Source organism: Numida meleagris, chromosome 11 (assembly GCF_002078875.1).
Source record: "Numida meleagris isolate 19003 breed g44 Domestic line chromosome 11, NumMel1.0, whole genome shotgun sequence".
NCBI classification, from domain to species: Eukaryota; Metazoa; Chordata; class Aves; order Galliformes; family Numididae; genus Numida; species Numida meleagris.
Window position 1 is genome coordinate 9,865,822 of NC_034419.1, and position 25,134 is coordinate 9,890,955.

Below are 25,134 nucleotides of genomic sequence, written 5' to 3' on the forward strand. Positions count from 1 at the left end.
CTGGTTCACAAAGAGTTAACTCTCTCCCTCCCTCTCCTCCTATTCTTCTTCCTCCACCCTTGTACCCACCTCCCAGAAGAACTAATTTCCAAAAGCAGCCGGGGCAGAGAGATGCAAATAAGTGTTTTGGACAGCTGCAGGCTGGATGCCTTCCCGAGATGCCAGGGCCCCAAATGAGACATGTCAGAGTACAAATTGAAAATGCCAATTTCACTTACACTGCCACGTGGCTCATCACAGCAAAACTCCGCTCCAGTGCCGCTGTGGCCCTCCCTGGCACGTGCTGTGTCGTGCTGCAGGGGACGGTCCTATTGCTGCCGTGGGTCTGGCTCCTGGCCCTGGTTCTGCCCGAGACGTATGGCTGGTTGAGAGTGTGGGTGAAGGATGAAGGAAGCTGAAGGGATGTGGGCTCCCAGCCCTGTTCTGGCTCCATTTTCTTAACCAACCTTGGAGATGGAGTGTTGCTGAGATATTCTGTGATTCAATGGCTGATGTGGGAGCTGATGGAGCTGCCCTGCAGAGAGGTTGTGGTGGACTCAGGAAAGGGATGAGATTGCAGTTGGGTGTTTCATGCCTTAAAACCACTGTGTACAGCTGATTAGTGGCAGCTGTGTTACCCAGGGGTGTGCTTTTGGGCTCTTCTAGCCTGGCCCCTGGGTGTAGCACCATTAGCCAAAAGCAGTGGATCATAGAATCATTAAGGTTGGAAAAGACCTCTAAGATCATCTAGTCCAGACATCCACCTACCACCAATATTGCCTGCTAACCGTGTCCCTAAGTACCACATCTACATGTTTCTTGAACACCTCCAGGAATGTGTAACCTGGGACAGGAGCTGGCTTCCTGGTTGCACGTTGTGGGGTCGGAGGGGCTGAGGGGTGGGTGCATTACTGTAACCACGTCCATGGGTACCATGTCCCTCTGGCTGGTCATCGCTTCAGTCCTAGGGGTGCTCCTGAGGCTCAGGAGGCTGCTTGCCAGCAAGGGGGAGTACAGGATTACGGGGAATGAAGGTGGGTGAGGCTGTGGTGGAGATGGTACGGCTGTGTCCAGCCCGCAGCTTGGGCAAGCTGCTGCCCAAGCATCCGCGGCTCCTAACAAACTCCAGCAAGCCATGAATCATTCATTTAATCTCTCCTGACACGCCTGTCATTTTCTCCGGAGAGGAGCGGGGAATCTCTTGCCGAAGGAGGTCATTAGCTGTCAGGGACGGTTCCGACTGCCTTCCTGTCTCTGTATCGATTAAAGCTCTCCGCCTGCATGCCGGGGCTGTGCAGGGAATATTGATGGGGCTGCCGAGGCTGCGACTCAGGTTTCGAAGCAAGAGAGAGCAGGGTTGGGTGGGAGGAGGCACCGGGCTGGGAGCTGAGCTCTGTGGAGCAGCAGGGATCCAGCTCCATCCCTGTCCTAGGCTGGTGGTGCTGGTCCTGGGACGTGGGGAAGGGTGCAGCCCCCATGTTCCTGGTGCGGGGAGGTGCGTGTGTGTTTCAGATGTTATCTATTTCAGTCTCTTCAGCAGCAGCTTCAGGCCTTTGGGTTAGTGGGTTTTTTGTCTATTTAGAAACCCTCAATGTTGTTTATTTCTATGCCAGTCTTTCCTACTGGTTTGCCTGTGCCGTGTCTGCTTCTTTGCCCAGGCTGTCAGACCCATCCCTTTGTGCACAGGCCAGTCTCTTGCAAGCTCCATCTCTCTCTTTTTGGCTGATAGGAGACAGCCCCATAGCAGAGCCCTACACCTCCCCATGTGCATATCTAATGGCCTTCTTCTGTCCCCTCCTGCAGTACTTCTACGAAGGGAACGACATCAGTGATCTGCCAGTCAACTTATCCGTGGTCTGGAACGGGAACTTTGTCATCGACAACCCCCAGAACATCCAGGGTAAGTGAGGGTTAGGGCTGGGGTGGGAAATCAGCCCTGTGCACCCCCAGCCTCCCCATCTCCTCTGTAGTGGGGATGGAGCGATGCTCCCTGCTGCCTTCGCGGGTGCCCAGTGACATATTGGGACTGGGGGGCCGCGCCGACCCCACTCTCTGCCTGTCATTGTAGCCCACCTGTACAAGTGCTCGGCCCTGCGGGAGAGCTGCGGGCTGTGCCTGAAGGCCGACCCACGCTTCGAGTGTGGCTGGTGTGTGTCGGAGAAGCGCTGCACGCTGCGGCAGCACTGCCTGGCCTATGAGAGCAGCTGGATGCACGCCAGCAGTGGGAACAGCCGCTGCACCGACCCCAAGATCACCAAGGTACGGGGATGTGCAGGACTGGGATGGGGGGGTGTGTGCCAAATCCACTCTGTGCTTTGGGCTGAGTGTTTCTTGTCACTGTTTTGCTTTCCAAAGCTAAAATCCTCCCTCTGCAGCCCTCGTGCTTTTGGCTTTCTGCCCCATCTCTGAGATTCCCGCTGTTCATCTGAGCATCCCGGGAAAGCTGCAGATCTGGGCTGCTCCTCCCCTTGTCACTGGGGCCGGTAGTTCATCATCCCCATCTCTGACAGCTTTTATGACCTTCCTTTCACAAGATTGCCCACATTAATGTTAACGTGTCTGTCGGCTGGGTGCGAGCTGCTTTAGGAGGGATTGGTACGTAATTCCATGCGATCCGTTCTGTTTACCCACGGCTCACAGGGCGGCCAGGAATCGCCGGTGTTAATTACCGGAGTCTTAGTGCTGTATCTGATCTGTTTGGGTTTCTGCGTGTTATCTGATGAAAGCTGGAAACCAGAGCCCTGCCTTTCCCACTGCCCCCATGCCCATGTCCCTTGTGCATCCCTTCCCTGCAGGAGCAGGATTGAGCCCCAGAGCCTGCACTGAGCCTGGGCCAGCCTGGTGCTGGCTTACAGCAATCAGGCTGGGGGCTCCTTGTTGCTGCTGATGGCAAAGGTGGTGGAAGGGTCCCTGTGACAGCTCCTGCCCCAGGATGTCACTGAGCACCCATGAAGGCAACCAGAGCCAAAAATCACCAGCATCCACGTGCACACTGCAGCGGATGGTGTCTGGCTCGCAGTGGGCTCTCCATCGTTACGCAGTTTGGCAGTAATTGCTGATGCAGCATAAGCAGTTTTCTTAGCAGGTGGGCTTGACCTTGGTGCTGCTCTGTGCCCTGGGGCCAACATGAGCAGGCAGTCGCTGCAGATTGTCAGTGTGGTGCTCCTCCAGCAGCTGCTGCTGCTTTCCACAGCCCCTGTCCTGCAGCCGGGGTTGTGGGCATGAGGCATGGGTTGGGAGGAAAAGAAGAGCCCCCTGCACAGGTTGAAGAAGGATGTGGAGCCTCTCCCCAACCCAGCAAGCTGGGAAGCGGGTGTGCTCATGTGTGGTGGAGCTGGGCTGGGAGGTGACCCCAGTTCTTCACCACTGCTCGGTGATGGAGACAAGCAGCCCTGCAAACTTGCATGGGTCCTGCCAGGTGCTGGCCATGACCCTCAGAGTGACGTCCCTTCCCCTGGCTGTCCCCTTCCTGTGCTGCAGTTGCTTGTGCCCACCGAAGCCATTTACCTGTTGGGTTAAAAGGACCCTGTGAAACCAATTAATGGAAGTGTGGTGTTTGCTGGGGCTGGGGCTTTGGAGTGGGAGGCTCTGGGCATGCTCTGCCCTCCCTGCCAGCCCCTGCTCCCCTGCGGCTTGTTTAGCTGTGACCTTCCTGTGCTGCGCCGTGAACGGAATCACCTCTTTCCCAGGCTCGTTTCTCCCTGAACACGTGGCCCTTGTCAGGTTTGCAGGGAGGAGGAGGAATCTAACACACCAGAGCAGCTTTTAACGCTCATCTAAAAATACCAAGCAAACAGCCGCTTATTGCCAGCCCCGCCAGCAGAGCTCAGTGCAGGGGGAAGAGCAGACTTGATCACTTGCTGCAGCTCTGTAGTGAGCCCTGATCCTGGAACTGTGCTGCCTTTAGGCAAATAGCAGTGCCCAAAGCCCAGAAGGGTTTTGCCACTGTGTAAAGTGGGAGCTGTGGCTGCCTTGTGCTTGCTGTGAGCCCTGGGGTGCTAGTGGAGTCCCACCACTGCCTTGGGACACATCCCCTGTTCCAAAGTAGGCATGCAGCCCTGCCATTTGTTCTGCTTAGCACTGCAGGTGTGCACTGCTGTCAAATCACCCCTGATCGCCTCGTTGGAGGCAGCGGTGGGCCCACACCTCTTCGTTCATTTGTCATCCCAACACCTTCTGTCAGGCCACACCTGTCCACTTTATTGGGAATCATCCTGGTAAATGAGGCACAGCGTGAGGCAGAGGCTCTCCAGCAGCCAGCCAGCTTGGCAGGGGTTTGGATGGCAGAGAGACAAGCAGGACCCATGTTCCCCCTGTTCTCTGCCTGCTGTGTTGGTGGTGAGAACTTGGTGGGGATGGTTCCTCATGTGAGAACAGATTGGGTGTGGGGACCTCATCCCTCAGTACGTGAGACCTTCCCAGAGGCAAACTCGTGTTTCTGTGATTGGCTGGGGCTGTCTCGTCTCCATTCTTTCTGTGTCCTCATCTCCTGTGTCTCACCCGCCTCCATCTGCAGCAGGGTGTCCACATCGCAGCCTGCTGCTCCCACACATCTGGCACCTCCAGACTCATTCCTCAGGGGCCATGTGGACACGGCAGGCATTTGGGAAGGCTGTGCTCTGTGCACATGCTCTGGCATTTGTCACAGCTGATCTGCTCCTCAGCAGGGAGCAGTGCCCATCTCAGTGCCACGCAGGCTGCAGCCAGCCGAGCGAGGCATCCCCTGCAGCCCCGTGACTCTGGTCCCTTGGCTGATGTGCCGCGCTGTTCCCTAGCTGTCACCTGAGACCGGCCCCAGGCAAGGAGGGACCCGTCTGACCATCACTGGAGAGAACCTGGGCCTCAAGTTTGAAGATGTGCGCTGGGGAGTGCGAGTGGGCAAAGTGATGTGCATCCCCATCGAGAGCGAGTACATCAGCGCCGAGCAGTGAGTGCGGGCAAGGGGGTCACCTCGAGGCATGGGGGCAGGGGGGTCAGGGCTCAAACGCTGCCTGTGCCTGCAGAAGACATGTGGGAGCAAAGTCTCAGCTGGCAGTGGTTGCAGTGGTGAGGGCTGGAGCTTCTCCCTTGTGTCTTTTAGGATCGTGTGTGAAATCGGAGATGCCAGCCCGAGCAAGGTCCACGATGCACGGGTTGAAGTGTGCATCCGGGACTGCTCCCCCAACTACCGGGCCACCTCGCCCAAGAGCTTCACCTTTGTGGTAAGTCCCGGAGTCACTCCATGCACTGGGAACAAGGCTGGTGTCACATGTGGGTGGGGGCCATGGGAGGAAGGTGACTTCGGGCGTCTTGCTGTCATGGGCAGCCCCCAGTGCCGTGCCCTGTCACTGTCCCACCCTCCCCGTCTCCCATCATCCACTCATGGACGCTTGGGACCCGGGTCCCATCCTGGCCCATCACACACTGAGGCTGTTCTCCTTTGGCAGACACCCACTTTCTCCCGAGTGACCCCTGCCCGCGGCCCTCTCTCCGGCGGCACCTGGATCGCCATCGAAGGGAGCCACCTGAACGCCGGCAGCAACGTCACCGTCACCATTGGGGGACGGCCCTGTGCCTTTTCAGGGTGAGGGGCACCGGGGCACGTGGAGGGGGACAGGAGGGGGGGCACCTCTGGAGGCCGTGGAACCCCCAAACAGAGCAGAGTATGTTGAGCCAAATCCCGCGGGCGCCCGGAGGAGTGTCCCCATCTGAAACCTCTTTGTGTCAGAGGCTCCAGGAAGAGCCCAAAGCGCGGGGATTTTTCTCTAAAAGCACAGAGCCCTGAGGCATGAAGTGGATAATTTTTAGATTAGGGATGATAATGGAGCGGCTCTTTAAATATTTTCCTGCGGTAATTACTGGTTATCAGCTCTAATCGCTGCTGTTTGCAGCAGCCACGCAATGGGAACGCTCAGGAGCAGCTCAGCCTTTGCCGGCTGCCTTTTGTTTCATTTCTTGGGTTTCTTTTTCTCTCCCTTTCCCACTTGGCAGTTTCACAGGGGGTAGGGCTGCTGTTACCTCCCTCCTCTGTGGTCCCTGACTTTCCCATTTCTGCCCCAGGAGAAGTGCCCGTGAGATCCGCTGCAGGACCCCCCCTGGCCACGCTCCTGGCGGGTCCCCCATCCTCATCAACATCAATCGGGCAGAGCTGAGCAACCCAGAGGTGAAGTACAACTACACAGAAGACCCCACCATCCAAAAGATTGACCCCGAGTGGAGCATCAACAGGTGGGTGCAGGGCTGCCCACGGGGATGCAGTGGGGTGCAGGAGGGCTCTGCTGTGCATGGATCCCCCACCCCGATCTGGTTTCTCAGCGCTGCTGCAATATCCCCTGGGCTGTGCTCCAGAGAGGAGCGTGAGGAACGGCTTGGCACTGGGTCCCTGCTAACTCCTGGCCTGCAGTGCTCAGCCTGGCAGGGGGCAAGAGCAGAAAGAGCTTTGGATCTGCTTAATTTCAGCTTGACATTTGGCGGCAGTGAATAAAATTAAAATATTTCCCATCGGGGGATTTTTGAAATGTTTGCATATTTTTTCTAAAAGGTTTGAATTGGCTGGAGAGGAGGCGAAGGAATCCATTAAGTGCTTGTGCTAAGGGAAACCTTCCCCAGGGTGCCGGTGAGGAGCGAACTCCCCAGGGGCATGGCCGAGCTCTCTGGGGCTTTTAACACTAAGTGGCAGAGAAAACCCCACAGGGACCAGCCTGGGTTGGCACCCACTGCCTGTCACCTCCCTCTGCCATGGAGGAAGGGGGTGGCAGAGAGGACCTCTCATTGGTGACGCTTTCCCATCACACTTTCCTTTGCTCAGAGCTGCATTCAGACCCCAAGCCCTGCAACCCGTACAGACACAGGGTGGGATTTTAGGGTTATTAGGCAGCTGAGATGATTTGGTGCTGGTCCTGCTGTCCATGGTGACATGGCTGGAGAATGTGTCCCTGGGGCAGCCAGGCTGGGGCAGATGAGCCTCTGTCTGGTGAGGGTGGGGCCTGCTGGTCTCCCAGAAACGGGGACCCCAGGTCACAGCTGCTTCTTCCAGCCTGTCATCTCTGTGTCTCTAGCGGTGGGACGCTGCTGACTGTGACTGGCACAAACCTGGCCACCATCAAAGAGCCCAAGATCCGAGCCAAGTACTGCAGCTCTGAAAGGGAGAATGTAAGTGATGCTGGCTGGTGGGGAGGGCTGATACCAGGGCCAGAGCAGAAGGAAGAGGGATGTACTCCCTCTGCAACATATAACAGAAAGTGCATCCCTCCCTGGGATCCAGGTGTGATGCCACGGGGGTGGTGGTGTCCAGGGACTGCAGCCAGAAGAGAAGCACTGGGCAGTGGTATCCCTGCCCGGCACTGCTAGGGTGAGATCTGAGCATGCAAAAATGATGTGTCCAGAGCTTGCTGGAGATCCCTGTGGGGTCAGACCCTGCCCTCACTGCTGGGAGCCAGGTCTGACCCCAGCCCGTGCCCCCCACAGAACTGCACCGTGTACAACGACACCACCATGGTGTGCTACGCGCCCTCCATCGACAACCCTGAGCGGAGCCCTCCCGAGGTCGGTGACCGGCCCGACGAGATCGGGTTCATCATGGATAACGTCCAGGCCCTGCTGATCATCAACACCACCAACTTTGTGTACTACCCGGATCCCGTCTTTGAGCCGCTCAGCCCCACGGGGATGCTGGAGCTGAAGCCCAGCTCTCCCCTCATCCTCAAGGTAAGGCAGCGTGCACCCAGAGCAAGGTTCTCCCAGAGCAAATTTGTTCTGTGATGAGGCTTCAGAGCATTCCTTGTTGCACTGGAGCTGAATGCCTTGTTCTTTGTTCCCCCCAAAGGGCAGGAACCTACTCCCTCCAGCTGCGGGGAACTCCCGCCTGAACTACACGGTGCTGATCGGGGACACTCCCTGCACCCTGACCGTGTCTGAGACCCAGCTGCTCTGTGAGTCCCCTAACCTCACCGGCCAGCACAAAGTCACGGTAAGCACCGAGCCCTCTGTGCAGGAGGTAGGGAGGAGGAAACACGGGGCTAACATGGGGCTTCGCATCAGGGATGCAGAATGGAAAATAGCTGGTGTATGGGGCACTGGAGCCTTTGCGTCTCATGGTCCCTGGCTGGGTGTCACAGAGGTGTAGTCTTTATGCCGACACCAGCCTTACTGTATGTGCTCATCCTCAGACAAGGACGGATAGCACACTTGTAGGAACAGTCCTTGGTAGCCTTTTCTCTGCTCCCTATGCATCGCTCTCCCTAATTGTGTGCTTGGTGTTGGACCAAATGTTTTGTCCTCTCCCTGGCACGTTCAGCCGGGTGTTCCTGCACCCTGCCAAGAGTCGCTGGGTGCCAGGGCACAGCCGGAGCCAAGCATGGGGGGGTTCCCACCCCATCCCCGGTCCCCATTCGCACTGTAAGCCGCACTGCGTGTGCATCAGCTTGTTGCACAGCAGTGCTCGTGCTCCCAGTCTGCACAGCCTTGCCTGCTTGAAAGGGACCCGACGTGCTCCCCCCGGGCTCCCCATCTATCAGGGAACTCGCTTCACATCCCATCTGTTATTGTAATGCTGTCTGAATGAGACATCAAACTCCCTGCCTGCTCCGTGCGCAGGTTGGCAGCGTGTCCTGCATCCCATTACCACGCACTGTGCCGCTCTGGACAAGCTCCTGGGGCACTGGGGGATGCTCTGTGTTTCCTCACATCCCGTTGTTCCCAGCATGGTGGGAAGGCACGGTGCCCCCTTAACGCCTGACCCTTTGCTTTTTCTTTCCCTGTGCTGCAGATTAAGGCTGGAGGGTTCGAGTTCTCCCCGGGCACGCTGCAGATCTACTCGGACAGCCTGCTCACCCTGCCTGCCATCATTGGCATCGGCGGCGGTGGCGGCTTGCTGCTGCTCATCATCATCATCGTCCTCATTGCCTACAAGCGCAAGTCCCGTGATGCTGACCGCACCCTGAAACGCCTCCAGCTGCAGATGGACAACCTCGAGTCCCGGGTGGCCCTGGAGTGCAAAGAGGGTGAGTGCTCCTGGCCCCCAGCTTTGCGTTGGGTCTGGGTTTCATATCAGGCACCATGAGACACGTCTGTCCCTTACTGACCTCAGTGCGTGGGATCACGATTCAGCCCTCTGCCTCCCACCTCCGTCCTCTTCCTCATCCTTGTGGCACCCTGTGGGCTCTCACATGGACCGGTGCAGGAAAGCGATGTCTCTCTGCCACCTCCATGCTCTGGGTGCTCCCACCCCTTCCCCATTGCCTTTCAGAGAGGGAATGGAACTGAGCAAAGCTGCTTTGTCAGGGAAAGCAAGCCCATTTTGGGTGGGATTTGGGGATTTTTCCAGTTGAAGTATTCCCTTCCATTTCTCCAAACGTGAGCAAAGGGAACAAAGAGGGTAGCGAGGGCTGCCTGTGAGCAGGCAATTGGTCTCTCATTACGTGACAGACGGATGCTGTGAAATTGGACAGAATTCCTTGTATGATCCTGCTGATAAAACCTAATTGCCCATTATCCCCCTGAGCTGGCTCCCGAGGCCCCGACCCTGCCAAGCACCGCCACAACCAGCCCCGAGCCTGCGGATGGAGCAGGCACCTACAACGAGATAATAAAAAGGGGAACGAAAGAAAAACCCTTTGCTTCCCCAAATCCCCATCCCTAAACAGGCGTGTGGATGGCAGTGGTGACAGGGAGAGGGGAGGGAGCTGGTGTCTTGTCTTCCACAGCTGGCAGATAAAAGGATCTGCTTTTAATTAAAAGGCACAATCTCTTCCCTGCCTTTTCTCTTTTCTAGTCCCACTAGTTACAGATAAGATAGCACGCCTTTCAAGCTGACGGTTTGTTTTTTCTCATCAGGCTGACGAGCCTGCAGTCCTCTGCTATGCTTTCAGCTCCCTTTAAAGTGCCGTTAATTTGATTTTTCTGAGGGTTTTCTCCCCCTCACTCCCCCAACCCCCTTCCCATCTCTAGGACTCCTCTCCCATCAGCTTTTCCCTGTAGGTGCAATTAAAGGTTCAGGACCCCCCCTGCATCACTTTCCCTTGGGAATCGGGAGGTGCTGGGGTGGGTGTGTTCAGCTCTTCTCTCCAGTAGTATTTAGGTCAAAATGAAATGAGGACATTCTTGTGGTTTCGGCTGACGTTTCCCCCAGAAGCTCTGGCTTTGTGCAAACCTTGCCTTTCCCAGCTGCCCCCGGGATCCCATTGAGCCTGCGAGTGCCGAGCGAGGGGATTCGCGGCCCTTGGGACCTTCTGGTCCCGTTCCCAGCTCTACCACTTGATTTATTCCAAGGGGATCATCCCCTTTGTCTGCAGCTCCGTTTCTGTTTCTCCGTGTGTAATATGGGGACAGCGATAATGCGCAACCCAGCGTGCAGGATGTGGATCCAACCCTGAGCATTGCCCTGAGCCCCACCTGTCAGGTGCCAGGGAGTGTGTTGGGTGGCAGTGCAGTGTGCTGGGGGCCGTGTTACTGAATTCTGCTTTTCTCCATCCAGCCTTTGCTGAGCTGCAGACGGACATTAACGAACTGACTAATGACCTGGATGGGGCCGGCATCCCTTTCCTGGATTACCGCACTTACGCCATGCGGGTTCTGTTCCCTGGGATAGAAGACCACCCGGTGCTGAAGGAGATGGAGGTGTGGTACCGGGTGTCTGTCTGTCTGCTTCTGCAGAGTTTCATACTGGGGACGCACTTCTGGATTGGGAAGGGGAGGGCGTGGGGTGTAGTGACGCTCATCTGCCTCCTTGCAGCTTCTGAGCTGTGACCGGGGAGCTTTGGGGTTCTGGAACAGGATGCCTTGAGCATGGTGCTGCAGGGATGCTCTGATCCTCAGGCAGAGAGGGAGGGATGCAGGCTGGTGAGGGTGGGCAGAACTACGCTGTTTCCGTAGCTGAGCTTTGCCAGAAGCCAGGAGTGAGCCCACCCCTTCTGCACTAGAATGGATAAACAGCAAATAGTGGAGAGAGCAGAGTGTTTTGGGGCTGTGGGGTAGGAATAATAAAGGATTGCTGCTGCCTCTGTGCTTGCAAGGTTGGTGGTTGCACTGCAGGAGAGATGGAGGAAACTTGAGGGATGTGAGCACAGGCTGAGTGGTTGCTGCTCTCTCTGACATTAATATCAATATTTATATTAATATCATTGCTGCTGTCATTTTCTACAGCACTTGCTTTATTTAGTTGGATGTGTTTGATGCCTGCATTGCTTCTTTTTGCTTGCGGACTTGTCCAAGATGTCCTGTGTCTGTGGCTGTTTCCCAGTGCAGAGCCCAGCCTGGGTTTCCTGCTCCCCAGAACAGCACTTTTTTCTCTCGCAGCCTCTCCACACCTGCCTCATTTGGGGCATGCAGTGCAGGGCTGCTCGGGCCGCTCTTGGTTGGAGAAATGAGGAGGGTGAACCTCAGCTTCCCCTTGCCGTTGACCCAGTGTGGTAACTAATGTTGGTGTGGGATTCACTTCGTATTTAGGAGAAGCACTCGGCTCTGGTGCAGGATGCATGGTTGCTAGTTACAACGCGAGCCCTTACCAGCTGCAAGCGCACGTGCTGGTGTTGTCAGGCAGCACGGCCTCGGTGAGGGGAGCTGGCCCTGTGCCTGCTCCGTAATCCCAGCTCCGGAGGCAGCGGGGTCCCTGTTTCCGTGGATTTCCCCATGCAGCTCAGGTTTCCCAGATGCTCGGAGCCGCTGCTGACCGTGGGGCCGGGGAGCAGCCCTCCCCTGGGCACAGCCCTTCCTGTCCCTGCAGAAGCCTGGCTCAGCTCTGCTCTGCTCCTGCTCCTGAGGGTTTTCCTTAAGATTTTTCCTGGAGGCAGTGATGCAGAGCTGCTGGAACAGGTGCGTGGAGGGGGCACCTTGGAGGGGATGAGAGCAGAAAGCTCTCCTGGCAGCATCTGTTGGACGCTGCAATCCCCTCCAGAGGGGAGAGGGGTGGGAATGATATCAAACTGGAGCTCTGGAGAGGAAATTGCAGAGGAGTAATTGTGAATTAGCCAGGGGGACTGGGCAGGAGTTCATCCACTCCCAGCTCCTAATTCAAAACATCCCACCAGAAGGAGCGTACAGGCTCAGCCTTGCCTGGGGCACAAAGGGTTAAAATTGCAAGGAAGCAAAAAAAAAAAAAAAACAACAAAAAACAAAAAACAAAACCCTCACCAAAAAAACCCAAAAGAGATTAAATAAAGCAACTACAGTTGTGCAAGCTTCATATAATTGAATCAGGTTTGCTTTTATTTGTCTCTTTGCTCAGAGTGTAACATTACTTACCGCGGATGACGGGAGGGAAGCAGCGCTCTCTCGCACACCCGCTAATCCACAGCCAAGCATTACACTGTCATTACCAGCTCCCTTTCTCTTTACGTTTGTTGGGGGGAGGTTTGTTGCTTTGTGCGAGTTTAAGCCTGATTAAATATTTAATTCGGTATTGTTCATTTATTTCTGCTAATGATCAGCGAGTTAAACACAGCGGTGCAGGCAGGCAGCGGGGCGGTGCGTGTAGGGCTGTGCACAGTGGGCGCTGCCATCCTCTAGTGCCCTCCCAAAGCCCCATATGACGGCTGCTGTTGGGCAGGACCCATCCCCCAGCTGGCTGGATGCCAGCCGAATGCTGTCCCTGGAGGCATTCAAGAGCCATGGAGATGTGGCACTGAGGGACATGATCCGCGGGCATGGTGGGGTTGGGTTGATGGTTGGACTTGGTGATCGTAGCGGTCTTGTCCAACCTTAACGATGCTGTGAGTTGACGTGGTGGTGCTAGGTTGACGGTTGGACTTAGATGGTCTTGGAGGTCTTTTCCAACCTTAACGATTCTATGAGGATGGATTCCTGAGGACGGGGACCAGGGGGTTTGTCACTTTCTGTCTCCATGCTGGGATGTCCTGGGGCATTTGTTCCCTCTCTCCTCCATGGTGAGGAGACACACGAGGCTCATGTGACACGCATGACAAGGAAATGGGATTCTTTTTTTCCTGTGGGAAGCATCAGCAGTTTTGGGAGGGGAAGGCACAAGCACAAGGAGCTTCACTGAACCAAAAAGCGACGATCCAAAGTTTTGATTGAAGTGAAATGATTTGATGTGTCAAAACCCTCTCCTTCATTTTGAGTTGATGTTTTGAAATGAAGAGTCTTGTTTTGTCTCCAAATATCGACACAAAATGAAATTTCTCGCTTATTCTCCCAATCAGGAAGACAAGGGGAAAAAAAATCATTAAAATTGACGTTTTACCAGAGCGAGGCTTTTATTCAGAGGAAACCATCTTTTCTAATAGGAAGATGTTGTGTGTAAAAATGCTCATTTTTGATAAGAAATATGGTCGGTGCTGAGCAGAGCAGCGCTAACGAAGGCGATGAGGAGATGAAAGGAACCCAGCCCATTACCAGCTGGACATGGCTGAGATACAGCTTCAAAAGCAGAAGGGAATATTTCAGGCTGTGTCTGGAGAGGGGCAGACTCAGGTTTCCGCTATTTACTCCTCTGTCTGAAATCTGTCCTCCAAAACCTAGCGGCTTTGCTGACTGCAGAGCTTGGTATTGAGGTATTATTTGCTTTCTGGGTATTGAGAAGGGGCAGGCACTTCTTCAGTGTGATACCCACACCATGTGTCGTGTGGGAATGGAGCTTCTTGGTAGCTGACGCTGAAATTTTGGTATGTAGGAACAGAGAGGATGTATGTGAGGGAAGTGCATGTATGTCCGTGTATATGTGTTTAAAGTTGATGTATGCACTGATGCCCTAAGACTGTGCTAACCCAATGTGCAGCCCCCCTGACTTTTCATTGCCCTCCTGCTCGTGCCCATCTCCCAGCTTTGCTCTATCCCTGCAGGTCCAGGCGAACGTGGAGAAGTCCCTGACCCTCTTTGGGCAGCTCCTGAACAAGAAGCACTTCCTGCTGACCTTCATCCGCACGCTGGAGGCTCAGCGGAGCTTTTCCATGCGGGACCGTGGCAATGTGGCCTCGCTCATCATGACAGCGCTGCAGGGTGAGATGGAGTATGCCACAGGTGTTCTGAAGCAGCTCCTCTCCGACCTCATCGAGAAGAACCTGGAGAGTAAGAACCATCCCAAGCTGCTCCTGCGGAGGTGAGTGGCCATGTAAAGGGCTGGAGCTGTGTGGTGGTGCCCCGTTGTGCCAGCAGCCAACAAGAGCCCTTCTTTCCCCACCACCTCTTTAGAGGCTTTACCCACCTTGACAGGCTCGGGGGGGTTTTCCAAGCAGATCTCTGCAATCCAGGAGTCTCACCCGGGACCGGGATAGAGCGTGAGCAGGAGGCAGCATGCCAAGCCCCGCCGTGAGTCTGCCTGGGCCATCAATATTTAATGATAGCTCTGAGCTCTCCTTCATCACGGGCTGATGAATATTGAAAGATACACCAAGTGCCGAACAAAAACAATTAATAAGCTCCACCAGCCCAGCCCGAGGCCCGCCGTGCCATCCCTTCGCATGCTGTGCCTGTACCAGCCCGCAGCAGGAATACAGCAGCATCCCTCCTGTGGGGACGGCTGCAGTGTTGGCGTGCCACCAGAAAGGCATGAGGATGCCAGGGCATCTTTCAGATGTCATCTGATGTTCTTGGCACGGCCAGACTGGACAGAGCCCGTTGGGTTTTGTGTGCCTGGCCATGGGGAGATGCCTGGAGCAGGTACAGCTGCGAGCTGGTCCCTGGCTGCGTTCCCTTGGCTGGTCTCTGCCTCATTTGTCACCTACATCCCAAAGGAGCCCATGGTTTCTCAAAGCACCTCAAAAGGAATAATGTGCCAGAGGGTGCGGTGCAGATGTGCAGCTGGCAAGGATAGGACCGTGGGTGGGGCCAACCCATGTGTCTCTGAGCTGAGCACATCCCTAGGCTCTTCCCCTCTTGCTGTCCCTCCACAATGACAGGCTTCGTCGTGGCAGGTGGAGCTGTGGGAGGCTTAGTACAGGGATGAGGTCCCCTACTAGTCCCCTGCTTGTCCCCAGGTGAAATTTAACCAGACTTTGCTCTTTCTGCAGTCACGGCATTCGAGGCTGTGCTTCCTCCATCCTTTTGATTAGCCGTGCTGTTGGGTGAGAGAATGTACTTACCGCCCAGAGCAACCGGATTACCATTGATCTTACTGGGGAGAGCTGTTATTTATTTATTTTCTTATTGGATAATCCCCCGTTGCTGTGGCATCTGGCCGTGTTGTAGGCAAAGACAAACATCTGCTGGAGCCCAGGCTGTGGCACTGGAGATGGATGTTAGGGACAGCTGGTGGAGAAGCTGGGCTGGAGCTGAGGAGGATGTCTACTGGTGACATCAGCCTATCCTTTCCTTGGCTTTCTCCCTACATCCCTTTCCTTTCCTTGTCTCTTTTTTCTCCTCTTAATGGATTAATCTTTGCTGATGGGCTCAGGAAAGCTTTCCTCCTTCAGGCTGAGGTATTACTGTCCTCCTCTAATGCCTTAAGGAGGGCTCTGCTATGGCACTGAGGGCAAAAAGGGCTAAACCCCATTAGCACCAGAGAAAGGCTTGGAGGGGACAATATGACCCTGAGTCAACATGAATAAACTCCAGGATAGTGGATTTCCTACCCCAGCCATCTGGGCATCCAGAATGGCTCCTGTCCCATCTGCCCTGCGCGGCATTGCCTTTGGGCAGTGGGTCCCTCCTGAGCACTCTGAGATTCAGGTTCCTTCTGGTTTTTGTTTCCTGAACCAACCTGTGTGTGTTCCCTTGGTGTAACAGGAATGCAGATCTGTCTGGGAGGTTATTAGTATTGCTTGTGCTTTTGGGAGCATCTGCGTTTACAAGTGGCTGATCTGATGATTAATGGGCGGATAAGCTGAGAAGTATAACCAGAGGGTTTCGGGAGGCTGGCTGCAATTTTTGCCTGAAAAGGAGTAAAAGTGACTTTAAAAATAATGGACATGTTAAGGTGAATTTTAATCTTGTGGCAGTGAGACCAGGCTGTGGTGCAGAGACAGGCACATTTAGCTGTGAGCTGTGTGGTTGTGATGGGCCAAAGGGATGGGTTGGAAGGGGCCATAAAGACCATCTGGCTCAGTGCTTTCCTTTGGGTCACGCTCTAACTGGGGAGCTTGAAGGAGGTTTAGTGATATTTGACCTAGCTTAGGGGTCTCATACAGTCCTTTCTCTGCGGAGGGAGCTGCCAGGGTCTGATAGCACATGACAGAAGAAACAAACTTCATTTAAGTAGAAGGTACCGGGGAGAAGTAGGAGGCTGGTCATCCCCTGGGTGAGACTCCTCATGGGATGAGGTTGTTCCTGTCTCTCCACTTCTCCAAGTACGCTGGAGACCTATTTGCTTCTCCCTCCCGCAGGGTCGATGTGGCTCAGCCTTGCAGGAGGGCAGGCATGTCACTAGGACTTTTGCTTTGTGTCTCATGCCCTTCCAGATGTGACCTTCTAAAGCCAAAAATAAGTTAGCCACAGTCCAGGTGGCCATGGGTAGGATCAGAGACTTTCAGTGTCCTCTCCTGATGGCTTTGCTCTCTGCCTTCCCTACAGAACGGAGTCAGTGGCAGAGAAGATGCTGACAAATTGGTTCACGTTTCTGCTGTACAAGTTTCTGAAGGTGAGTTTGGGAGGGATTGCTGACCCTCTGTGGGAGTGGAGGTGGGTTCCTGCCTCACTGGGGTGGGCAGCATGTCACCTAAGGTCTGAGCTGATGTGTTTCCTCTGTCTGTAGTTCCCTCCTGGAGCACTGATCGCTTCCCAGGCCTTGGTTTCCTTCGCACATTTCTGAGATGTGATTACTGGTTCTGGCTTCCCTTTTGGGGAAATAGCTGAGATTGTGAAATGAAATGCAGGCAGGGATTGCTTAATGCATGCTGGTTTTGAGATCTTCATAAAAAGAGTGCCTGGAGAAAGGATAAATCTGTAGGAACCCAGATGAGTCTTGAATCCCTTCCGAGTGATCCCCACTCCTCTCTCCGGTTGCAGCTCAGGAGGACAAAGCTCCAGGAGCTGGTCCCACTTAGACACGCTTGTGCTCAGAGGATATTTCTGCCAGTTTGATCTAATTTCCCTTCATCTCTCTTCTGAAACCAAGGCTTCTCACAGGGGGCTTGTTTCTCCCAGGCATCTCCACTTTTGCTGTTGCTTCCCCTCTAAAAGTTGCCCCTAGGTCCCACTGGGGACAGCAGCTCCCCGTTGTGCCATCACACGTGTACGCGGGGACAGATGCTGCTGGCCACCTGGCCCACGCTGGCAAGCACTGTGTCCTGGTGGTGCTTTGGACTGAGGCTGGTGGTCCCAGGGTTGGTTTGTCAGTCAGCGGGGCTGTTCCTTGGGATCCTTCCTGGCTCAGTGACTCTGGGTGGCATGCAGCCGTTTTTGTGGGATTTCATCCCTCATTAAGATAAAGGGAGTTTGAACCACTTCCAGCCAAGAGATGAGAGTGAGCAGGAGTCTGTGCAGAACTCAAGTGATCATCAACGAGAGGTGATTTATAATATCACTTACATGCACTTGGCTTTTTGCCTCTGTCGAGGGATAGCCTGTATCTATAAAAATCTAGCTGTAGCGTGTGGCAGAGATTGCTTTCCAGGGGTGGGAGAGGAGAAAAGCTGTTCCATTCACAGAGATATTGCAGACTTCCCTGACCTCATGCTGCTGCTTTGCTCAGGGAATGGTGCCTCCCCTGCCTCGTGCTATGGCAGTGCCACGTAGGAAAGTGTGGGTGGGACCTTGCAGCTTCCTCCCAAGGAGGGGGAAGGCAAAGGTGAGAGTCAGATTCCCCCATTTTTGGTGGTCAGATAGCGTTGGTCAGCTCTGCTATGGATGAGCTGGAAGTGAACATGGTTATTCTTCAGTCCAAAGCAGAGCATGCGTCCTTCCAGCACCCAAGGTGACATCTGTGGATGCTGCTGGTTTCACGTGTATGATCTGATGCCCTTGTCCTGTCCCTGGCTGGACGGAGCTCTGTGGGTGCATCACGGGGACGTGGTCACCTTCTTCAGAAGCTGCTCTGGACTGGTTCATTTGCCACCACCAGACATGGGGCTGGGGTCAGGATAGTGCCTTTTTCTGAAGCCCTTGGCTAAGCCGTGGCACTGACAGAAGAAACTGCCTCTGGTCTCTCACTGGTAGCAGCAGGAGAAAGAAATCTGCTCTGGCTGCACTGTTACAGGAGGAATATGCACAGAGGGCTCAACTAAACCCACTGGTTTACCCAAATCGTCTCCTTGGGGAAGTGGTGGAAGCTTCAGTGCTTGGGTCACTCAGATTAGACTGGAATAGGCTTAAGGGTGCCCCTCCTGTGCCAGCTCCACCGAAGGAGACCCACGGGGCCTTTTCCGTCTGTCTCCCGGCAGTGAAGATCACAGGTGGCATCAAAAGCAGGGAGAACCCGTGGAGTGGATGGAGAGGTATCACAGCAGACAGTTTGCCAGCAGGAAAACATATGCCTTGCACCAAACCGCGGTAATTGTGCATGTAAATGAGGCAGGCGGATGTGTGCCCAGCTGCCAGAGCTGCGCTCAGCAAACCTGCCTGGAGCAAGCTGGGCGCTTGCATGGCACTGGGGTGGGAAAGGGGCTGGGGGACAGGGATAGGACAGCCTCCTGCTGCCCAGGGCTGAGGGTGGAAACAAGATGGCAGCGTTTGGAACCCTTGCTGGGACCCTGCAGTAGCATTTATCAGATTCTTAATGAGACACCCTGGGAAAACGGAGAGGGATAATTCAAGACAAACAGTGAAAAATGCACGATATTAGGTGCCTGATGAGCTACATCTAGTTGATACGGCAGCTTGAGCGTTAGCTGGCTCGCCTCAGCCTGCACCCAACACACTGGCGTGTGTGTGGATGTACCATTCACGGGTGTTTGCTTGGCTTGCAGGGAGTATCCCCCCAGTCCCTCCTTGTTCTATCCTCCAGACACAGCTGGGAGGTAGTGGTCGCCTATCACCATGCAGGGTGGCCTGTCCCCATCCCACGGGTCCCCTCTTGGCTCAGAAAGCCTGCATGGTGCTGGAGAAGTGACGTGCCCATCACCAGGATCCCTTCCATCCCTCTGGGAAATCTGTAAGGCCAAGATCTAACCTACGGATCCCCAAAGAGCTTTATTCTCCATCAGCCAGGCTGGTGTCTGCGCAGTGGAGGAGACGATCCCTGTACCCAGCCATTTATTCTCCATCCATGCCACGTTCCCCAGGCTGGAAGTCTTACAAGGAGTTCTTATAAGCAGTGAAAAGAAGCAATTTCTTGTCTTTCTGCTTTGGCTGGTGGGCTTGTTGTGAGTGCTGGGGGCTCATGGCTTTGGGGCCAGCCCAGCGAGGTGGCTGTTAGCATGTGGCATAGCACCCACTTCGGGTCTCTCACTTCTCCGAGCTGACTTAATGAAGCCAAGTTTGCAAATGAAACATAATTCCAAAGACAGGCGTGTTGTCGGAAGGTCTGGGGATGATGTATGCCTGTTCCTGCTCGTTAGCAGCTGTCTCTTTAATTACCGCAGATGCTAACGAGATGCTAACAGCATATGGTGACAGGGAGAGCAGCCGCACTTTGCACCAAAGTACAATTTATTAGTGAGGCGGCCGGGAGGGAGGAGTGAGGGTTGGTGGGGTAAAATCTGTTGAGATTTCTCCCAGTCCTCCCTGCTCTCATCCTGCCCTATTTTCCCATTTAGGGGTAACGTCTGTATGTGGAAGGGCACACTGGGATGGAGTGTGTTTGAGCCTTGGGTGGTGAAGTGGTGTCTACTTCCAACTGCCCTTCTCCAGCTCGTGGCTTCAGGCTGGTTGGTCCTTTGCTGTGCCATGGCTCTGGCATTGGCAGGTCCTGGATTGCTGCAGTTTAAACATCCAGTTTCTTTGGGTGAAGCATCTGGTTCCTCTCCCTTCCTCCCACCTGGGAGACAGACACTAATGTGGCTACTAGCTAGTGCTGGCTCTGACTGTAAGGGTTTGACAGTAGGAGCATGTAGGTGGCAAAAGGCTTAGCTGCAGGAAACGATCTCCCTGTCCATTTCGTCAGATTGGAGACCTCCAGCAAGTCTTCAAGGAGAAGGAATTGCTCCAGGGTACAAATTGCCTCCGTGTGCCCTGCTTCCTTGCAGTCCTGGGGAAGGGTTGGAGGCTATTTATAAAGCCATGGATGGAGCTTGATGCTGCAGGGGCACAGCAGGCTTCTGTCACTGTGGTTTTTGAAAGGCAAGGCTGGTGCCCGACACCTTCTCACCCCTCCTTCTTCCTCCTCTCCATCCCCTGTCCCACAGGAGTGTGCTGGGGAGCCACTCTTCATGCTCTACTGTGCCATCAAGCAGCAGATGGAGAAGGGACCCATTGATGCCATCACAGGAGAGGCTCGCTACTCCCTCAGTGAAGACAAGCTTATCCGGCAGCAAATCGACTACAAAATGCTGGTTAGTGAAAGCCTCAGTCATTCTAGTTCTTGCCATGATCCCTAGGCCAGCTATTTAACTAGGTCTTGGAGACACCCACAGGGCTTTGCAGAGAATGTTTTTTCTCTTATTCTTCTTTTCAGCATCTTTGGGAATCAAAGTTAGAGCCCGGGGATTACCATGGGAGATGGAGAACTGCTCCTCCTCCTATATGAGCTATCTGTCCTGTCCAGCTGTGTGTCAACTGGGTTCTTCCCCTGGCTGAGCCTGTAGCTGGTTCTTCACCACCTCCATTCACCTGAGTGGTGTTGGGAGTGAAATGTGCATGGACAGTGCTGAAGCTCTGCCGGCTTTTTTGAATTTCTCATGGTTTGCTGGCCCAGGATTACTGTGTGGATATCATGTTCCCTATCTGGAAGTAGCTGGAGTTTTTGGGTTGGAAGGGGAGCGGTGGGAAGAAAAAGTAAGCAGGAATGTGCCACGAGGCTGCACCTTCAGAGTGGCCTGGGATTGAGCTGATGTGACTGTAAACAGCTGTAGACCCGTGCCCTTGCATCTGCCATTCTCACACTTACCTCTTTCTGCTCCTCTACAGACCCTCAACTGTGTGAACCCTGAAAATGAGAATGCGCCAGAGATTCCTGTCAAGGTGCTGAACTGTGACACCATCACGCAGGTGAAAGAGAAGCTGCTGGATGCTGTCTACAAGGGAGTGCCCTATTCCCAGCGTCCCAAAGCTGGAGACATGGACTTAGGTAAGAGAGAGGGGCCAAGGACTCCCCTTGAAATAGCCAAAGGCAGAACTGCAAAAAAAAACCACTCAAGGCAGGCAAATGTGAATCTCCTTTAGGACAGGGGACCTGTCAGGACAGGAATATTTGTGCTTATACAATCCAGTTTGGCTAAGATTGCTGTGCTGGTGGCACTGGCTATGCATGGGGACCTCTGGGGTGAGAATGTGAGTCCTACCAGTAGAGAGGAGAGGAGCTCTCCATGCTCTGGCTGTGGTTTGGGTTGCAGGCATGAGGCTGAGGGAAAAGGAGGGCAGAAACTGTTGAGAACAGTGTTACCAGTCATGTTGTTGGAGGAGGAGCAGGAGGATGGAGAGGAGTGAAAAAAATGGTTGCCAGGGCAAAACTGATGCTGCTTTTTGTTGAATGCTTAGAAACAGCTTTTGCCCAACACCATGTTGACAGTCATCAGTCTGTAGGTTTGAAGGTGATGGCAGGGCTCTTTCGTTTATCCCAGACCTTGCTCCTCTGCTCTGCTTGGCTTTGTCCTCCAAGCTGCCTGCTAACCATGAGCCCTTCTCCCTCACTGGGACAGAGTGGCGGCAGGGCAGGATGGCCCGGATCATACTGCAGGATGAAGATGTCACCACAAAGATTGACAATGACTGGAAGAGGCTAAACACCCTGGCCCACTACCAGGTAATGCTGTCCATGGTAGAGAGCGCTGAGCAGTCACAAGCTGCTGAGAACTTGAACATCTCTTCTCCCTCCTTATCTTGGTCAGGGCCTGGATTTGGCTCTCCAGACCTTGCTGCTCATGCAGAGATGTGGCCGGGGTCTGTGGTCACTTCTCAGCATAGTCTCTGTGTTTATGGTCCTTGTGTTCAAGGAAGCACTAAATGGAGCATCTTCAGGACTCTTAGAGACTACTCCGTGCTCTGACATTCCTTTGCCATTTTCAATTCCAAGCTTTTGGTGCATTCCAGTTGTTCTCTGTGGCTCTGAACTGTTGTGGAGGTAGATGCTGTCCCTGGGGCAGGGTGCAGTGTAGCTTCATCCCTCTTGGGCCGGCTTCTTCCTGCTTTGGGACTGTTCTTTGTCTGCATATCCCAGTGTCACAGCTTACTCGTGTCATCTCTGCCCTCAGGTGACAGATGGCTCCTCAGTAGCCCTGGTGCCCAAGCAGAACTCAGCGTACAACATCTCCAACTCCTCAACATTCACCAAGTCCCTCAGCAGATATGGTGAGTGTGCAGGGGGACCCAGACCTTGCTCTCTGCTTTGTTGGCAGGGAAAGCAGCACCAGGCTGGATTTGCAGGCTCAGGCTCAGGGCTTGCTGGATCAAGGTCCTCTAAATGCTTGATTCTCCTGTGCTGTGCTATACTGGTGTCTGAGAGAAAGCAGTTCCCCACAGAGCCATCTCTTTTTGCAACGTGTTAGAGAGGGGAGAAAGGGAGAAAGACAAATCAGATGGCTGCAACTAAGGGGTCAGAGCAGAGCGTGGGGATGGAGGGCTGGGGGAGAGGTGGAGGTCAGTAAGGTATGAGTTTCCCTCTGTTTGGTGCTTGCAGAGAGCATGCTGCGAACAGCCAGCAGCCCTGACAGCCTGCGCTCACGCACCCCAATGATCACCCCAGACCTGGAGAGTGGCACCAAGCTCTGGCACTTGGTGAAAAACCACGACCACATGGATCAGCGGGAGGGCGACCGGGGCAGCAAGATGGTCTCTGAGATCTACCTGACCCGCCTGCTAGCCACCAAGGTATGGCATGGGGACACACAGCTGCCTTATGGCTTTTGTAATCTGGATGGGGAGGGATAAGGATTTGGGTTATCCAGAAGTGCTACTGTTTTTTATTAGGCTGCTGCTTCAGTACTGGAACTATTTTGTGATCTTTAGATCTGAGCTGGAGGTGTTTTTGTGTGTCACAACCCTCAGTGAATATCCCTTGAGTGAATTTTCCTATTTGCTTTTCACACCCTCTGGCACTTTTACTGTTCCCTGTATCACTGAGCAACTGCTGGGCTGCAAAGCAGAGGTGCTCTGGAGGAGGCACCTCATCCGATTAGTTTGACGTTTGGGGTAAAGCTGCAAAATCAGTGATGTGAAATGGGTAGTTACCTAGGGTGTATGGTATTACAGCACACACGTCACAGCAGGGATCCCCTTCCCTCAGCCTGCATAGAACAGGGTGAGTACTGTTTGTCTGGGATCTCCCTAGAGAGAGCCAGGGGCTGTACTGAAGATACTGGCTCAGAATAGCAGAGATTGGGGTCAGCCATCTCTTGTGTGATGGGGCTCCCTGCATCATAGTAATTAAAGTTTGTTCAGTGATATTTGTGGTCAAGTCTTGGGTACCTTAATGGAACCCAAATAAAGACCATGATACAACAAATATCCCTCCCTACCCCCCCCAGTTTTTGCTCTAGATGGTGTTTTTATGCTTTTAGCGTGCCAAACAGTGCCATGAAGGAGAAATCTCCTTGCTGTCATGTTGGTTTAAACCACTGAAAACCAGTATGGTTACCCAGACAGTACTGTGCTTCTGTTCCAGGTTGTAGGAATGGGAGTTAAATTAGTTTAAAGGCCCATCTCTGTGCTGCTGCTTGGCGCTGCTGAATGGCCCTTCTCTCCTTCTCCTCCTCAGGGCACCCTACAGAAATTTGTGGACGACCTGTTTGAGACTATCTTCAGCACAGCACATCGTGGGAGCGCGCTGCCCCTCGCCATCAAATACATGTTTGATTTCCTGGATGAGCAAGCTGATAAGCACCAGATCAATGATTATGATGTCAGGCACACCTGGAAGAGTAACTGGTAATGGAGAGGGGGCACTGGGGCAGGGTCTGACAATGTCACAGCTAATGATACCTCCTACCCTTCCCACAGGGAGGAGAAATATGCCTCTGGTTGTCCCTGGAAGTGTTCCAGCACAAGAGAGGCCCATATCTCTGTGTTTTGGGTGTGGGTAAATCCCTCGCATGCCTTCCTGCAGTAGAAAAAATCCCAGGAATGCAGAGCTCACGCTGCCCTTGAATCCCTGCTGCCACAGTACCAGGTTGCCCCTTATGGCAGGAGCTGGCTGAGGACAAAGTGTCCTGTTCCCATCTCACCTTGAGTGAGCACAGCACGGCCTTCACTGTCCTCTGGGCTCCTCCAGAAGTGCCAGCCTGCATTCTCATCTCAGCTGTCCTGGAGGTGTTTGCCACACTCCCTCCTGTCACTCAGCCAAGCGTGCCCTAACAGAGTTAGTGTGAAGCCGTGTACGCATCCTCCGTAACCTCGCCTGCAGAGCCAACCCATCAGCTCTGTTAATCGCTCCCTGAAAAGCGGGGAGGAGCTGCTTATGAGACCTCAGTAAGTGCTGTGCTGGGGCCAGGGCTCGAGCACACGTCGGCTCCTTCTCTGCAGCCCCCCCTCGACATTCTGCGTTTCTGCTGCCTCACTGATTTCATCTCTCTGATCTTGCTGTTGCTGGAGATGGGTACGTACGTTCCCGTGCCTGGCATTTGTTAAATGGCAGCCAAATTGCTTTTGTATAGTTCAGTAACTGTTGGCAATTAGCAGGGCAGGAAAAGAAACATTTTTAAATGGAGATGTGAGAGTGCGGAAGTGCTTGGAACTGATTTATAACTCTGCTTTCTATATTAAAAGAAGGAGCGAAACGAAAGGGAGGAAAAAAAAGCCCCGCTCTGCAGGGGCTGGGCATGCAGGCTCCTGCATACTAATGCCTGTGCTTATCTCTGGGCGCTAATTCGATGTGTGGAGCTAATTTCTCGAGGCCATTCCCTTCACAAATGAAATATGTACATGCACCCGGTACCCTCATTAGGAAAGTCCTGGGGAATGAAGTGTGTTTTGTCTAAGATAAAAGCATTCGCTGGGTGTTGGTGCTGAGGGATGACAGATCGGAGAGGCATTCTAATGGAGAGAGACCCTGAAAGGCTCCTTGGAGAGGAGAGGGGCAAGAGAGTGGGAAATGGAGTGATGGAGAATGGCATGTGTGTAAGTATGCAGCAAACATCCAGTCTCTCTGCCTCCACCGCTGAGAAATGTGTCTCCAGCATCTGAGGCTGCCTAAATTGTCCTCTTGTCTTAAATGTGCTAATGAGCCTCTGGAGGAATCCAGCGACCCCCTCCTCCAGC

At 54.0% G+C, this 25,134-nt stretch overlaps 1 protein-coding gene across 4 annotated transcripts in view; it reads left to right on the forward strand.

The window, feature by feature from the left end:
* Positions 1 to 25,134, forward strand: part of PLXNA1 (plexin A1) — a 95,349-nt gene that overhangs the window by 60,725 nt on the left and 9,490 nt on the right. For 3 of the 4 annotated variants that reach the window (XM_021409168.1, XM_021409169.1, XM_021409170.1), the window contains exons 11-29: positions 1,783 to 1,879; positions 2,048 to 2,238; positions 4,755 to 4,906; positions 5,060 to 5,180; positions 5,406 to 5,542; positions 6,019 to 6,186; positions 7,017 to 7,110; positions 7,426 to 7,665; positions 7,784 to 7,927; positions 8,726 to 8,960; positions 10,433 to 10,575; positions 13,755 to 14,011; positions 16,420 to 16,486; positions 20,130 to 20,276; positions 20,851 to 21,010; positions 21,504 to 21,685; positions 22,134 to 22,230; positions 22,559 to 22,749; positions 23,636 to 23,805. In XM_021409168.1, the coding sequence (XP_021264843.1) occupies positions 1,783 to 1,879; positions 2,048 to 2,238; positions 4,755 to 4,906; positions 5,060 to 5,180; positions 5,406 to 5,542; positions 6,019 to 6,186; positions 7,017 to 7,110; positions 7,426 to 7,665; positions 7,784 to 7,927; positions 8,726 to 8,960; positions 10,433 to 10,575; positions 13,755 to 14,011; positions 16,420 to 16,486; positions 20,130 to 20,276; positions 20,851 to 21,010; positions 21,504 to 21,685; positions 22,134 to 22,230; positions 22,559 to 22,749; positions 23,636 to 23,805 (2,993 nt within the window). The remainder of the gene's footprint in view (positions 1 to 1,782; positions 1,880 to 2,047; positions 2,239 to 4,754; positions 4,907 to 5,059; positions 5,181 to 5,405; positions 5,543 to 6,018; positions 6,187 to 7,016; positions 7,111 to 7,425; positions 7,666 to 7,783; positions 7,928 to 8,725; positions 8,961 to 10,432; positions 10,576 to 13,754; positions 14,012 to 16,419; positions 16,487 to 20,129; positions 20,277 to 20,850; positions 21,011 to 21,503; positions 21,686 to 22,133; positions 22,231 to 22,558; positions 22,750 to 23,635; positions 23,806 to 25,134) is intronic. The other variant, XM_021409171.1, reaches the window with a different exon arrangement.